Source organism: Pongo pygmaeus, chromosome 1 (assembly GCF_028885625.2).
Source record: "Pongo pygmaeus isolate AG05252 chromosome 1, NHGRI_mPonPyg2-v2.0_pri, whole genome shotgun sequence".
Lineage (NCBI taxonomy): Eukaryota > Metazoa > Chordata > Mammalia > Primates > Hominidae > Pongo > Pongo pygmaeus.
In genome coordinates, this window is record NC_072373.2 from 13501653 (window position 1) to 13518189 (window position 16537).

Genomic DNA, 16537 nt, shown 5'->3' on the forward strand with positions numbered 1-16537 from the left:
TTGCAAAATAATCTATTATTTTGATGTGGATAATCTTCTGTAACTTTTATAGATAAACAGGTTTTTTGCTTGGTTTTTGCTATTATAAATAAGGTAGCAATATATACTTTTAAATTTTTTTTTACTTGTCTGCTTATTAATATGAAAAACTTTACACATCACCCTTAATGCATGAAGGTAGAAGTAGTCAGCATTAGGATATTATTTAGAATGCTAGACATATATTTAAATTATCATACACTCACACACACACACAGTTATATTAGTAATTCACATACAAATGAACTTTATATTTCAACCAATAATAATACTAACCATTAAAACTATTTTATTATCTGTGAGAATGAGACAGGCATTACGTTTTACATTCATTATTTTATTTTATCAACAAAACAACTCTTTCTTTATCCGTTTATTCAGCCATCAAACATCAAATATTTCTTGAGTACCAGCCATGTACCAGTTGCTATTTTACCAGTCTTCATGGAACTTGTACTAGGGAAAATGATCAATAAGCATATAAACAAATATATTTAATATAATGTTAGATAGTGATAAATATCTACCTGTGAAGTAAGCTCTGTTTTCTTTCTAATCCACATCTTATGCCTGAGAAAACTGAGGTTTAGAAAGAAATGTGCTTAAGGCCACACCAGCTCTGTGTGGCTTCATAGCAGGAGTGCTGAAATACCCTCCCACTTTTTCTAGTATTAATACCTAGTACTAAAGAAGACTTACTTAACATTTCCTTATTCAGTGTATTATCATACCTCTGAATTACAATCAGCAGCTGCACATACAGCATGAAAGCTGTCAGATGTAGACATCAGGAAGAATCTGCTTAAACTAAGTATATTGTTTGTCAGTATAACTCTTGAATATATACAGGATATGAATGTTTGTATTTTCTTTTTTTTTTTGCCTCAAAAGTGACTATCTACCAAAATATATTAACTGATTAAGAATACTAATTACCCAAAATACTGAGCAATCTAAAATAGCATTAAAATATTTAAATATCTTACAGGATAAGTCATTAAAACCTGTTATAATTTAGTCATATGTAAGTAATTTTTATAGAGGTTATTTATAGAAATTGATATATGTTTTCATAATTTAAAACAAAGGTTCAATTCCAATGAAGGGTTCCATTATTCCTCATCTACCAAGACATCATTTTGGTTCCTATGGTCAACTTCCGATGCCCTTCTCCTTCAGTCCATTAAATCAAGACTCATCCCCCCAGTTTTCTCCTGGATGCACTACCTGTATTGTACCTCCCGGAGCAGGTGCAGTAATGGTGCAGGAATGCCACTCCTCTCTGTTCAGCCTGAGGAAACCTTTCTCAGGAAATGCTTTTGTAGCATTGAATTCCAAATGATGCATATGTTCTAAATCATTTTAATAACAAATCACTGGAATTATATTCACCTTTCTGATCTCTTCACTTTCATTGACTGATTTCTACTTTGTCACTATACACAATTTTTAAAATTACTTTATGAAATTCAACAACAGTAATTATCCAGAAATAGTAATATTCTTACTAAAAAATTATGTGCATTAAAACTTGATTTTGGAATACAAAGAAGTGAAACAGTATTTGAAACTATTTTATCAAAATGTTCTGAACTAGTTAAGCCTATTTAATACTTTTTAACTCGAACTTTGCAAAATGACATCGTTTTACTAAGCTATGTCACTAGCTTCAACATTGTTATTTAGGACTTTGAAACCAAAAGTACTGCTGCACTTCTTCAAAGAGGGAGAAGCATCATTTTCTCTTAATCACTCTTTCCTTTGTATAAATTGACTTTGTAGTAAATAAGGTTGTTTTCATGGTCTGGTAATCAAAAAGTTTCAGCAAAAATAGTTTCCTTGATCTTTATTAACACTGGGATTTGATGTTTTAATTTATATACTTTTAAAGGTCCTCGAAAATTTCCACTTGCTCAAACTGAATCGCTTCTGATGAAAATGCGTTCAGTGGCAAATGATGAGCTTCATGTGATGATGCAACGGAGAATGAGCCAGGAGAACCCTAGCCAAGCAACTGAAACAGAACTTGCACAGAGACTACAGAGGCTCACTGTTTTAGCAGTCAACCGGATTATTTATCAAGGTAAGACTATTGGATTAGTTTGTTTTTCCTCAGATTTTAAAATGAAAGAGAAGTAATCTAAGAGGAAACTGGTTAGTTTTCAGATGTTTAAGCAGCATTATTTTTCAGTTCTTAACATCCATATTATTAAGAGTTTCTTATTTGGAACTGATAAGTCTTGAATAAAAGTCCACTTTCAATGTGTTCAATGCTAGCGCAGGTTGACCAGTTTAAAACCATGTGGCACTTCCAGTATGATCTTTTGAGATCGTTGTAGATTCACATGCAGTTAAGAAATAATACAGAGAGACCCTGTATACCCTTTACCCAGTTTCCCCCATGAATCTTGCAGAACTGTAGTAGAATATCACCACCAGATGAGTAACATCGATACAGTCAGCAGCATTTCCAGCACCACAAGGATCTCTCACATTGCCCTTTTCTTAGCCACACCCACTTTCCTCTCACCCCCAGCCCCTCAGCCCCATAACCGCTAATCTGTTCTCCATTTGTATATTTTTGTTTCATCAAGAATATTTTATAAATGGAAGCATACAGTATGTAGCCTTTTGGAATTAATTTTTTCACTCAGTGTAATACTCTGGAGAGTCATTCTGGTTGTTGCATATATCAATAGTTCCTTTTTTTTTTGCCGAGTAATATTTGTGGTATGGATATATGAATCTGGGTTGTTTCCAGTTTTTGGCTATTACAAATAAAGCTTCTGTAAGCATTTATGTGCAGGTTTTGTGAGAATATAAGTCTTTATTTTTCTGGAGTAAGTGCCCAGGAGTGCAGTTACTGGGTCATACAGTAATTACATGTGTAGTTTTTTAAGAAACTGCCAGACTTTTCCAGAGTGGCTGTAGTTTTACATTCCCATCAACAGTGTATGAGTGGTCCAAGTTTTTTCACATCCTTACCTAGTATTTGTTGTTGTCACTATTTTTTATTTTGACCATTCTGACAGATGTGTAGTAATATCTCATTGTGGTTTTAATTTGCATTTCCATATTGGGAAATGAATATATATGTACATACTTAAAATGTAGTACTTAGAGCAGCCACTAAAAAAAAGCTATTCAAAGAAATACACTCCAAAACACTATAAATAATGTTCTCACCACACACACACAAAAATGATGACTATATGAGGTGATAGATATGTTAACTAGCTTGATTATGGTGATTATTTGACAATGTATTCATATATCAAAACACCTTAATTATATACCATTTCTATTTGTCAGTTATATTCCGATAAAGCTGAAGATTATTTTTTAAAAAACACTGTAGATAAGTCAAAATGGAATTCTAAAAAAATGTTCAGGTAACCCAAGGAAGACAGGAAAAAGTAACCAGTAATTGTTAATCACTAGAAAAACATGATAAACTCAAGTTATTATTTTTTTTTAGCTTTTTTTACTTTTCTTTCTCTCTTTTTTTTCTTTTTTTTTTTTTTTTTTTTTTTTTTGAGATGGGTTCTCACTCTGTCACCAAGGCTAGTGGTATGATCTCAGCTCACTGCAACCTCTACTTCCTGGGCTCAAGCAATCCTCCCATCTCAGCCTCCTGAGTAGCTGGGACTACAGGTGTGCACCCCATGCCCGGCTAATTTTTGTATTTTTTTGTAGAGATAGGATTCCACCATGTTGCCCAGGCTGATCTCAAACTCCTTGACTCAGGTGATCTGTGTGCTTTCACCTCCCACAGTGCAGGGATTACAGGCATGAGCCATCATCCCCAGCATTTTTTTTTTTAACTTTTCTAATGTACATTCTGTGCAACAGACTCGCAGACTAAACTCTGAAATTGAACCATGATTATCACATATACAGCATGTAAATGGATAGCACATGCAGAGAAACAGCTCTGTAGATCCACTCATGTAAATATGACATGATCTTTATGTTTGATTTGTATAGTAATCTCATGGTTTTAATCATTTTGCAGTTTAACTTACCTTCATTAGTCAATTAAATATTTAATTTGGAATTGTATGACATGCATTTTCAAATTTCTATGTTATTTTACGTGAATTCACTTTCTACTACGTTGTATCTACTACATCGAATACACCTGATACACATTTAAATTGTGATAACTGAATTAGTAATTAAATACAATATTTTTACCAGTATTATTACTATTTATAATGGGTAGATAGCAGTGATATGACTAATTTTGTATTCTTTTTTTCAATTCAAAGAATTTAATTCAGACATTATTGACATTTTGAGAACTCCAGAAAATGTAACTCAAAGCAAGAACTCAGTTTTCCAGACCGAAATTTCTGAGGAAAATATTCATCATGAACAGTCTTCTGTTTTCAATCCATTTCAGAAAGAAATTTTTACATATCTGGTAGAAGGATTCAAAGTGTCTATTGTAAGTAAATTAATTACGTGGGAAATGTTCATTCACACAAAGGAAATAGAGGTTTTATGTTGACTGTATTATACGTTTTCAAAATCATATTTCTTTGTGCTCTTTCAGAGAGCTTTTTAAAACTCGGACAACTTGAATTTTTAATTATAGAATAATATATATTGCTAATTCACCCTTTCCAAAATGACTCAACTCATGCAGCATTGCTTTTTAAGCCTGTAACCCTAGAAGACATTTTCTAGTGTTGTTTAGTAAGATCAGCATCAGAAAAGAGTAGATTATCATCATTGATGACTACTGTGAGAGTTTACGTGAACTGTTTGTTTTTAAAGTACTGTATTTATGGCTACTCACTCTCATTTTTCTGAATTACTGTGAATTTTAGATCTTGGCCTAAGTTTAACACCTTTAAAATTACATAGAGAATACTGATAAGTGTCAGAGTTCATTTATCATCATCGCACTTGGGTTTCTGTGGGTCACTTACAGTTGACACAATGGAACAAATCGGTCAGTTTACTCCATAGATAGCAAAAGCCAATCTAATTCTAGCAGAACTCATAAATCATGACATGCCAATCTCTAAATCTAAACTAGATTTTGGTGTTTTAGCTCTGAACAGCAAAACCAAGTACGGATCCACTTAGAACTCAGTCACTCAAACGGGGCCCTTAGGACTAGAGGTAATTAGAGAGGAGCTGTTTCTAAAACTCATAATGAATTCTGAATGTACTGCTTCCAATTTTAAACCAGATACAGGTGATTTGATCGGCATTTGGCTAGGCTTAGTGGGACCATAGTTAAAAAAATTGGTTAATTGTTAGGGAATACTCTATGGTAAACCCATAGAGTAGTTTCCCCTTATCTTCGGGGGATACATTCCAGGACCCCTGGTGAATGCCTGATACCACAGATGGTACTGAAACCTGTATATACTATGTTTTTTCACATACATACATACCTGTGATAAAGTCTAATTTATGAATTAAGCATAGTAAGAGATTACCAATAATAATAAAACAGAACAGTTATAACAATATACTTTAATAAAAGTTATGTAAATGTAGTCTCTCTCTTTTTACAATGAGTAAATATCTTATTATACGGTACTTAACTATTTTCAGACCATGGTTGACTGTGGAAAGCAAAACCACAGGTAAGGGGGTACTGCTATATGCAGTGCTTAATTTGTGACTATTATACTCAATAATATAGCACAATTCAAGTCTTTATTATTAATCCTTTCTCTTTTTTATTGCAAAATCAGTGTAGGCTTATTTATCATTGTTCTTTGATCCTTTTTTTAATTTATAATTTTTGAGCCTTTGGTAATTTTTTCATGGCTTAGGACTTTAGCTTCTTTATCCATCTCTTCTTTTAAACTGTGGTAAGATATACATAACATAAAACTTACCATTTTGACCATTTTTAAGGATACAATTCAGTGGCACTAAGTATATTCATATTGTTGTGCAGCCATTGCCACCATCCATCTCTAGGAACTTTTTTTTTTTCTGAGATGGAGTCTCAGTCTGTCTCCCCAGCTGGAGTGCAGTGGCCCAGTCTCGGTTCACTGCAGCCTCCACCTCCCAGGTTCAAGCAATTCTCCTACCTCACCCTCCCAAGTAGCTGGGATTACAGGCACCCGCCACCACACCCAGCTAATTTTTGTATTTTTAGTAGAGACAGGGTTTCACCATGTTGTCCAGACTGGTCTTGAACTCCTGACCTCAGGTGATCCACCTGCCTTGGCCTCCCAAAGTGCTGGAATTACAGGTGTGAGCCACCACACACAGCCGGAACTTTTTAATTATTCCAAATGAAACTCTGTACCCAATAAATAATAACTTTTACCACCCCTTCCCCCATTACCCAGTAATCACTATTCTACTTTCTGTCTCTGTGAGTTTGACTGTTCTAGATATCTTATACAAATAGAAGCATACAATATTTCTCCTTTTGTATATGGCTTATTTTATTTAGCATAATGTCCTCAAGGATCATCCATGTTGTAGCATGTGTCAGAATTTCCTTCCTCTTTAAGGATGAATAATATTCCATTGTATGTATATACCACATTTTGTTTATCTGTTCATCCACTGATGGACGTTCAGACTGTTTCCACCTTTTGGCTATTTTGAGTGATGCTGCTGTGAATGTTGTACGCCCATCTCTTTTAAACTCCTGTGTGTATGGATATGTATATCTCTTTCTAATTTTGACTATTAAAACTAATCTGGAATAAAACATGTTCCATAATCTTCTTTAGGGCTGTGTTGAGGCTAGCATGGTATTGCTTAAGCAGTCTGATCCTAATTCATTCCTATCTTGATTGATTTTAGGGTTCAAGTAAAGCCAGTGGTTCCAAGCAGCAATGGACTAAAATTCTGTGGTCTTGTAAGGAGACCTTCCGAATGCAGCTTGGGAGACTGCTAGTACATATTTTGTCGCCAGCCCACGCTGCACAAGAGAGAAAGCAAATTTTTGAAATAGTTCATGAACCAAATCATCAGGAAATACTACGAGACTGTCTCAGCCCATCCCTACAAGTAAGTATCTCAGCTTTGATAAGTAAAACATTTGGTGAAATATAAAGTCTGAATAAAACAAGAACTGAAACTGAATGTTCATGCCTAATTTATAAATATAATTTTCTTACCAAGCAAATTTAACCTAAGGTCTTTCCTCAGGTGCTTTTACACAGGCTCAATTTAACCTCTGTGTTTATTTCCCAATCTTTTTTCTAGTGCCTAAATTAAGAAGTTCTGTTTCAGAGTTTCTGTCAGATACTTTGTAATGTGTTAACACATCTTGAAGTGTTTTATTTAAGGATTGTTTGGAGGCTTTTTTTAAAAGCATTATATTACCTGTGAAACATCTATATTGAATAGCTCAAACAACAGTATATATAACATATCTCAAAAATATATGTGGTCAGTTAAAATAGAAAAAAATTATTAATCATTTGGAATGATCAAACCCAAAATACCTAAAAGAATTTCAGAGTGTATAAAGTTTATCACTTCAAGAGTGGTAGTTGGAAAGTTTAAAAGGTGCATTAAACCATATTGGAGGGCTGTTTAACAGTTTCTAATAAAATTAAACATATATTTAACTTATGACCATGTTACTCCATTTTTAGATATTTACCTGAAAGAGAAATTAAAACATATGTTCATAAAAAGGCTTGTTTAAGAATATCTATGGCAGCCTTTTTTCATAATGGCCAAAATCTACAAATATTCAAATGCTTATCAACAGAAGAATGTACAAACACGTTGTGATTTCTTTATACCTGTAGAGAGAAATCTGTATAGACTATTCTACAGCACTGTATAGACTATTATACAGCTCTAAAAAGGAACAGACTACTGGTACAACTACCATTATGGATGAATCTCAGAAACATTGAGTGGGGAAAGGGACAGCCAAACACAAAGGAGTACAATCTGTGATTCTATTCATCTGAAGGAACAAGCAAAACCAAGATATGATTATAGAATTCAGGACAGTAGTTGTCTCTGTGGAAGGGGGATGGTGAGAAAGGGAATTGACTGGAAAGAGGTTTAAGGGAACTTTTTGGGGTGATAAAAATAAGATCTTATTTTGAGTAGTGGTTAAATGGATTTATGCAATTGTCAAAACTCATAGAAACACTTAATATATGTATGCTTTATTATATGTAAGTTATACCTCAATAGAGATGAGAGAGGATATATTAAAAAGGATAGGTATCCCCTTTAATACATGGAAAACTCATATCATATCAGGAGTCAAAACTATGTGGAAGGGATACTTTTAGGTGCTTTTTCCAGTATTAAGACACTTTCAAGTACACTGAGGGCACTGTCTTCCTTTTCCCAAGACAGAAGCATATTTAAGCCTGTATTTTCCTTCTGTGGAGAGTTTGAAATGGTGTTTTTTTCTTTCCTTTATGCTCAGCAAAGTTGCTATCCAGCAAAATTCAACTGCGGTGTTAACAGTCCGCTTTTTCTCATACCATCTTCCCTTCCCCACTACTTTATGTCTGTCAGTGGTATCATTATTGAATTTCAGCTTGAAATGTTTAACTGTGGTTGTCGTTGACTTTTTCTTCTCTCTCTCAGTCCATTTCGTCACCAAGGCCGGTTGTTTATTCACCCATGAAGACTGAGGATATTATCTTTAACCTAATAGTTTTAGCAGCCGCTGATGATAATTGCCAAGATCCACTTTTTCATTAAAGAGTTACAAAATAGTGATTTCTCTAAGTCTCTCATTCCATCAGCATCTATAAGCTCTGACTTTCCTATAGGGAAGAACTTTGCCTTGTCAACTATTTGACTACCTTTTTTTTTTTTCTATTTTTTTTCACTGTTCAAGGTTTATTGTAGGTTTTAGTTAGTATGACACTTGGATAGTTGATTGCATTGTTTATATGTAGATCTCTTTACATAATATGGTAATGTACACTACTGATATATATAGTTCACAAAATAAGATCCTTTGGAACAATTATGCACCATACATGCCATGTTGGATTTATACACTGGATCCAGGATGTGACTGATTGGGAAAAAATGTTGGACTAGACATGTTAGGTGAAGGAGCCAGGAAGTTATTTATATAACACACGGTAAACATCCATCTGGCTCAAGGGCCAACTGCAGCATGTGCAGCATTGGCAGTGGTGCCTTAGAGGTGGCAGAACTATTTCACACAAACCAGTTTAGGACTACACAAGATTAGTACCACCTAGCCTACAGAATGGTACTACAGGATATAGCTACCTACAGGATATAGTACCTACAGAATATAGCTGTAGGATTTTACAAACCATTCCTGTTTCTAACTTTAGGAATTGATGTTTTTCCCCATCCATCTTAACATCACTGCTTTAATCACAGATCAGATAAAAAGGACAATATGCACAACCTCCAACTAAAATCCTATTGTAGCCTAGACAGTGAAATGGTATGACATCAGAAGACTTTAAAATTTCAGCTCTTTTTGTATCCCCCAAAGTGGATCTGCACTCTTCTTCAAATGGGCCCCTTCCTCAGGAGTCAGAGTCACCTTCACACGGTCTGAGATTCCATTCTCTCCCAAGATGCAAGGAACGCTAAGGAAGACATCATCCTTTATTCCACCAATCATGGTGGAAATTGGGTGCACCCGCCTAAGATTCTTCATTATACTTTCTGCCATATCTGCCACAGAGAGTCCAATGGCCCAGGATGTGTAGCCTTTGAGTTTGATCACCTCATAAGCACTCTCAACCACCTGCTTGTGAACCTCTTTCCACTGTTCCTTATCTGTATTAGTCCCTAAATCTGGGTGCAGAGTCTTGAGGGAGACACCAGTAACATTCGCTCTACTCCATACAGGCACACTAGAATCTCCATGTTCCCCAAGGACTCACCCATGACAGCTTAATGTGTGAACTCCCAGCCTTTCCCCCACTGGGTAATGGAATTGGGCTGAGTCCAGATTGCAACCACTTCCAATAACATGGTTTTCGGGAAAGCCATTATCTTCCAAGCCACTATAGGTCAAAGATATCCACTGGATTTGAAACAATAAGCAACTTGCAGTTCAGGCTGTATTTTACAACATTAGGAATGATGAATTTAAAGATGTTCACATTACACTGGACCAAATTAAGATGGCTTTCTCCCTTTTGCTGATGTGCCTCAGCCGTGATAATGACCAGCTTGGAGTTTACAGTTACAGTATAGTCTTTGCCAGAGACAATCTTTGGTGTTCTAAGGAAAAGGCTGCCATGTTGGAGATCCATCATCTCGCCCTTCAGTTTGTCTTCCATGACATCAACAAGAGCATGTTCACCTGCCAAGTCCTTCGTTAAGATACTGATGGCACAGGCCATGCCAAGAGCACCAACCCCAACAACTGTAATCTTATTCTGGGGGATCTGTTCTTCCTTTAGAAGATTATGAATAAGCTGATCCTTGAGAGTATACTTGAGAGTATATTGGACTTGGAAACGAAAGGAATCAGGAATGCACGTATGGCGGGTGTCGGGGCGCGCAGCAATGAGATCCAGACTCGTCGGCAGCAGCTCCAGCACCTTGGCTACCTTTAAATACAGTCAGTCAAGGAAAAGCAGGATAAATGCTGTTTCCTTCCCTGTTTATTAATTTTTAGAATGATGAATTCATGCCACTAGTGGCCTCTAATTCTTGTTTTTATTTTTGGAGTGTCATTAGGAGCTCAGGTATTTTAAAATAAATGGTATGTGTTTTAGTCTATTGCAGTCATTATTCAGTTTGATATTAAAATTAACACCTCTGTAGATTCAAGTTGTTGTGTCGACATGGCCTTTTTCATTTTAACAAGTTAATATGATTAAACTTCCTTGTTTTCTGGCACAGAAGAATGTCCCAGGCCCCCCTTATGCAATTCCTTCCCCAAACCTAGAACCCAGCTTCCCTCCCAGGAAGCCCTTATATCCTTTTAAGGAGATGATAGGATTTAGAGACTACAAATCTAAGGACTGGGTATGTTTATTTCTACTGGGTTGTCATTTCTTCTCTGCCTTTTTTGGTGGACAAAGCTAGGAAATATGTATTTTTTTAGAAAGACAAGTCATGAGTTTATACTGACACTTTCACTTTTTCTTGGATTCTTTTATTTGTATTTCTTACTAATGTTGATATCTTGATTCCTAACATTAACATAATCACTTATTTGCTTTGTCTTTCTACATATATAACATTTTCAAAATAAGATGACCAACATGATCACTAATAACAGTCCTGCTGAGTGCAGTTGAAGATGTCTTTGTGGTTCTTTTCATTCTTAGCATACTATTATGGTTATACAGTGAAAATACTGTATTATAAAAGCACTTAAAATAGTTTTCTTTATTTGGTCAGGCTGCCAACTTCAACCAATTAGGTAGGTAGGTAGGCTTTTTTTTCCAGTTTGTTTTATAGTTTTTTGGGATTCCTTTGGGTTTTTGTTTGTTTGCTTAATTTTGTTTTTAATCATGTGAAATGTCTACATGGTTCTAAAAGCAACGTTGTGAAACAGCACATTCAGAGAGGTTCTAGCTTTTATCCTTTTCCCCTCCTCTTATTCGTTCCCTCTCTGTGTAGGTAACTGACTTTTTTTTTCTGTTGAAGATACAAGCGAATCTATGTATACATGTATTTACACATGTAAATATTCTCTCCCCTACTTCATAACACAAAGAAAGATAGCAAAGTATACACACTCTTCTGCGCCTTACTTTCTTCACTTAGTGTAGCCTAGAGATCATTATTACATAGTAGTATAGAGTGATCTTCTTTACGCCTTTTCACAGCTGCATACATTTAATTTGTATTTCATTTGGAATGTGCCTGGGTTTTTTAAGCCCCAGACTTCTTTTCTGCCATCACAACTTGATTCTGATTAACTCTCCAGCCTGCTGACCCTCTTCTTTTCAAGATAATCATATCTTTGTGTCTTGCAACCTCTTCACATCCTGTTTATTTTTACTGTCATGCTGTTTTATTCATATTGTCCACCAGCACAGAACACCTCTCTCTCCTTTGTCTATCTGTATCCCCATTCTATCCATTCATTTGGCCATGACCCAGATCACTCTATACCTTCTTCAAAACCTTTCTCCCTTTCTGTAGTCCACTCAGAACTCTTCCTTCTTAGAACCTTCTTTGAAAAGAAATATTTTACATATTTTAGCACTTTATTATTTTCTAAGGATTCATGTTTAACAGATTCAGTTCCTTAAATCAGTTTTTTAAGGGCTGAAAATAAGATTTTTTTGCTATCTATTCCCAGTGACACCTTTTATAGTCCCTGAAATAATAATCAGTAAGTGATCAGAGGGTATTAAAATGAGATATTAGAAACAACTTCAGTGTTTAAGAAAATCATGTTTCTTTAGATATTCACAATGAATAAAAACATTTCTGATAGTTTTTCAAGATAATTTTTGAATGTCATTGAATACTAAACTGAAATATTTTTAAAGTTATATCAAGAACATTACCTTTAAGACACACTTAGGAAAGTCTTTTAGTCATTTACCATTTTTATTTATTTGCCAACTCTTTAGGCCTTTAACTCACAGAGCTTCTGTTCATTTTTCTCTTTTGGTCAGGTAGCAGCTGTCTCTGACTGATTTAAAATGTTGCATTAAAATGAGCTGTACTATTTTCACCATTGCATATGTTCATCTTTTGCTTTTGGGAAATGACACGATGTGATTCAGCATGTTAATTTAAATATCACCCAAAATGTAATCATTTCCAGATCCATTTGCTGACATTTAATACTATTCACAGTTTAAAATGTCATAAAACTAAATACAGTGATATTTGTGTCAATGCTGATTTTTAAAGTAAAATATATATGTTTTCTTGTTGGCAAAGTTATTGTCTAAATAATACATACTGTACACAGTAGAATCAGGTATAATATCTACAGCATGTAAGGGCCACTTAAAAAATCATGAATGAACATTTGGTTTAGGTTTGTGCTGCAAAAGACAATTGTCATTGTCTTAAGTAACACTGTAAATTTTGGTTTTAGGGCCTGTTAATAAAAGATTGGTTAAAACAACTCTTCCATGGATGTATACATAGAATTGTCTGCGTAGGGTTTGAGAGTTTTTCACCTTTTGTTCTAGGGAGTAGTGAATGCTTACAAGCTAAAGATAGGTTTTAGTTCTAGAAATTTCACCAAAGGAAGAAGAGTAAATAAGTTTTAAGGTCTAAAGTAAGCTTTCCCTTCTAGTTCAGTTTTTCTGTGAGAAAAACTAAAAATTATCTTCCTTTATCCCAGTTTCTTTCCTGTATTCCTTTAGCAAGTCGTTTCCAAAATTCTTTCCCCAAAAGCTAGCTGGCTAGTTTGCTTGCTTTTTAAAATATATTTTATATGAAAAAATTTCAAACATACAGAGACTAGAAAGAATAATGTAATAAATACCATGGAACCATCACCTAGATTTAACAATTGTTACTATTTTTATTATATTGACATCATTTCTTCTTTTTCTGAACTATTTTAACATATATATAGAAATTATGATATTTTACCTCTAAATTCTTTTTTAAAATATTTTCCTATGTAACATAACAACATTATTACATCTAACAAAATTAGCATTAATCCTCTGTCATCAAATACTCAGTGCATAATCAGATTTCTGTACTTATCCTCAGAATGTCTTTTGTAGGTTCTTTATTCAAATCAGATGCAACCAAATAAATCTAGCAGTATAATTTAATTACTAAGTAATTTAAATGTAAGAATTAAAATTCTAAATGACTAAAAAATTATTACTTTTTTTAAAGCATGGAGCCAAGTTAGTTTTGTATTTGTCAGAGTTGATACATAATCACCAAGATGAATTGACTGAAGAAGAGCTGGACACAGCAGAACTGCTTATGAATGCTTTGAAGTTATGTGGTCACAAGTGCATCCCTCCCAGTGCATCAACAAAAGCAGACCTTATTAAAATGATCAAAGAGGTGAGTCAATGAAACCATAGTACTTTCTTAGGAGATTTCATTATAGATAAAGAATGATTGACACTACTTTTTTAAGAACAGAATATCATTGATGATGAACTTGAAATGATTATTTTATTTTATTTTTCCTATATACTGTATTGCTTTTTTCTATGTGAGAAAAAATAGGCTTATTTTAAGGAGCATTTTGTTCTCTGTGGTCATCAGTATCCATTATCAGTAGCCTTCAGTGAAGGAAAGATTTTTAAAGTGACAAGCAAGCTGAAGCATACCTTGAGTTAGAGGTTCTTTAATGAAAAAGCAGAGTAAGGAGGCAAGCAACTATGTAAACTCATCAGGTTTAGCAACCCTGGTTAACCATTCTACTCTAACTTATGTGACCTAAATTATATAGACACAGAATTATAACATTATAACATTGTTTAGATGGTTCATTTATTTTAATATTCTGGTCTCCTAGGGACAATTGTTTTTCCTTTGTTAACTGGGTTTTAAAATTAGTTTGTTGGGCTCTGTGCCAATGTTAGGTGAGAAATAATAAATTTTATATAGTATATTATTATCTAAATCTTTTAGGAACAAAAGAAATATGAAGCTGAAGAAGGAGTGAATAAAGCTGCTTGGCAGAAAACAGTTAACAATAATCAACAAAGGTAAGATTTTATATGTTCCAAAGGCGTGTATTTTAGGAATCCATTAGATTTCACATATACTTTTAAAGTATCATGTTCTGATAAATACATTCCATGTATGCTTAACTATGGACAATCTTATTATTTGTTTAGTCTCTTTCAGCGTCTGGATTCAAAATCAAAGGATATATCTAAAATAGCTGCAGATATCACCCAGGCAGTGTCTCTCTCCCAAGGAATTGAGAGAAAAAAGGTGATCCAGCATATTAGAGGAATGTATAAAGTAGATTTGAGTGCCAGCAGACATTGGCAGGAACTTATTCAGCAACTGACACATGATAGGTAAGCTGCGGGAGGTCAGTTAAAATTGTCTTCCATGAAGATTTAAGATATTGATGTTAAACTGAATTTGTATTCCAGAATTCAGACTCATAAAATCATTTCATTAAACGATTTTTTGTTTAATCATTTGTGATTTTTTTCATCTTAAAGAATAATCATATGAGTTTTTTTTTAATTCTTGAGGAAGAAAAGTAAAGAGAGGGGGCAGTAGCTCATCTAGATAGTAAAATTGGCTTAATTTTAAAATATGGTCTTTGTAAAAGAATAGAAAAATCACTGAAACAGGATGGTTGAGAAAAATATATTTTTCTAACTAATTTAAAATATGTATTACAAATAAAAAGAGGGAAATTAAGGTATTATTCTCTAAATTTAGTTAAGATAACTTATTCATATGACTTTGGTGTACTAAAATACACTCAACATTAGACACTAAAGTAAATTCCATATGGATAAAAGAATTACTCAAAAAGTTTATAAAGTAGAAGATAATAGGATATTCGTCAACTCTTTGAAGGATAGATGACTTTCTAAGCTCAAATGCAATAGAAGAAACTGCAAATAAATCAATGGATTTTAACCTTAATTTTTTCCAGTGTATTTGACAACCATAACAACAACAAAAAAGCCTGGAAATATATTTTCAGCAAATAAAGAGTTATTTTTATTGTTTGAAAAACTTACACAGATTCTAAAGTAAAATATTATGATCCCAGAAGTTTGAGTGAGCAAAAGGCATGAACACATTCCTCACATAAGACAAATGAATTACCAAACACATGGGAAAATATTCAATATTGCTAGAGGCTAATTTGGTTTTCTAGAACCTCTAGATACCACATTTTACTTTTTATGTTAACAAAAATTTTGGCTGCTAATATTCACAGCAGGATATTAGCTGTCCTTACTCAGAACTTTGGTGGCATTGTACATTTTGACAATATGTATTAATCATCCTAAAAACATTTTACTTCTAGCTTCAGTTATCCTATTTTAGTGATTCTATCCTAAGGAAAATATTCAAAATATGGAAGGCAGGCCGGGCACAGTGGCTCACACCTGTAGTCTAGTACTTTGGGAGGCTGAGGTGGGGGGATCACTTGAGCCCAGGAGTTCAAGGCTACAGTGAGCTATGAATGTGCCACTGCACTGTGGCCTGGGCAACAGAGTGAGACCCTGTCAAAAAAGAAAAAGAAAAAGAAAGTAAACATGCAAGTTTTCATCTCCGCATTATTTATGCTAGTGAATGAATTAGAAACAAGTTATATATTAACAGTAATATGGTTAAATACATTACAATGCATCTACCTCTGTGTTGGGCAGCCATTCAAAATGATGAGATAAAAATAATACTGTTTCAGTAAAATAAGGTAAGTTATAGAAAAATGATCATAATGATCATAACTACAAATTAAAAACAGATGCACGTTTTAAAAAAAAAGAAGACACGAAGTCCTTGCCCATGCCTATGTCCTGAATGGTAATGCCTAGGTTTTCTTCTAGGGTTTTTATGGTTTTAGGTCTAACATTTAAGTCTTTAATCCGTCTTGAATTGATTTTTGTATAAGGTGTAAGGAAGGGATCCAGTTTCAGCT

General features: G+C 34.1%; 1 protein-coding gene and 1 pseudogene across 1 annotated transcript in view; one reads left to right on the forward strand and one right to left on the reverse strand.

Moving 5' to 3' along the window:
- Positions 1 to 16537, forward strand: part of LYST (lysosomal trafficking regulator) — a 213551-nt gene that overhangs the window by 121548 nt on the left and 75466 nt on the right. The window contains exons 29-34 of the mRNA XM_054448938.2: positions 1931 to 2122; positions 4311 to 4489; positions 6832 to 7038; positions 13792 to 13968; positions 14545 to 14621; positions 14754 to 14942. Coding sequence (XP_054304913.1) covers positions 1931 to 2122; positions 4311 to 4489; positions 6832 to 7038; positions 13792 to 13968; positions 14545 to 14621; positions 14754 to 14942 — 1021 coding nt within the window. The remainder of the gene's footprint in view (positions 1 to 1930; positions 2123 to 4310; positions 4490 to 6831; positions 7039 to 13791; positions 13969 to 14544; positions 14622 to 14753; positions 14943 to 16537) is intronic.
- Positions 9366 to 10804, reverse strand: LOC129009429 (L-lactate dehydrogenase A chain-like; annotated as a pseudogene).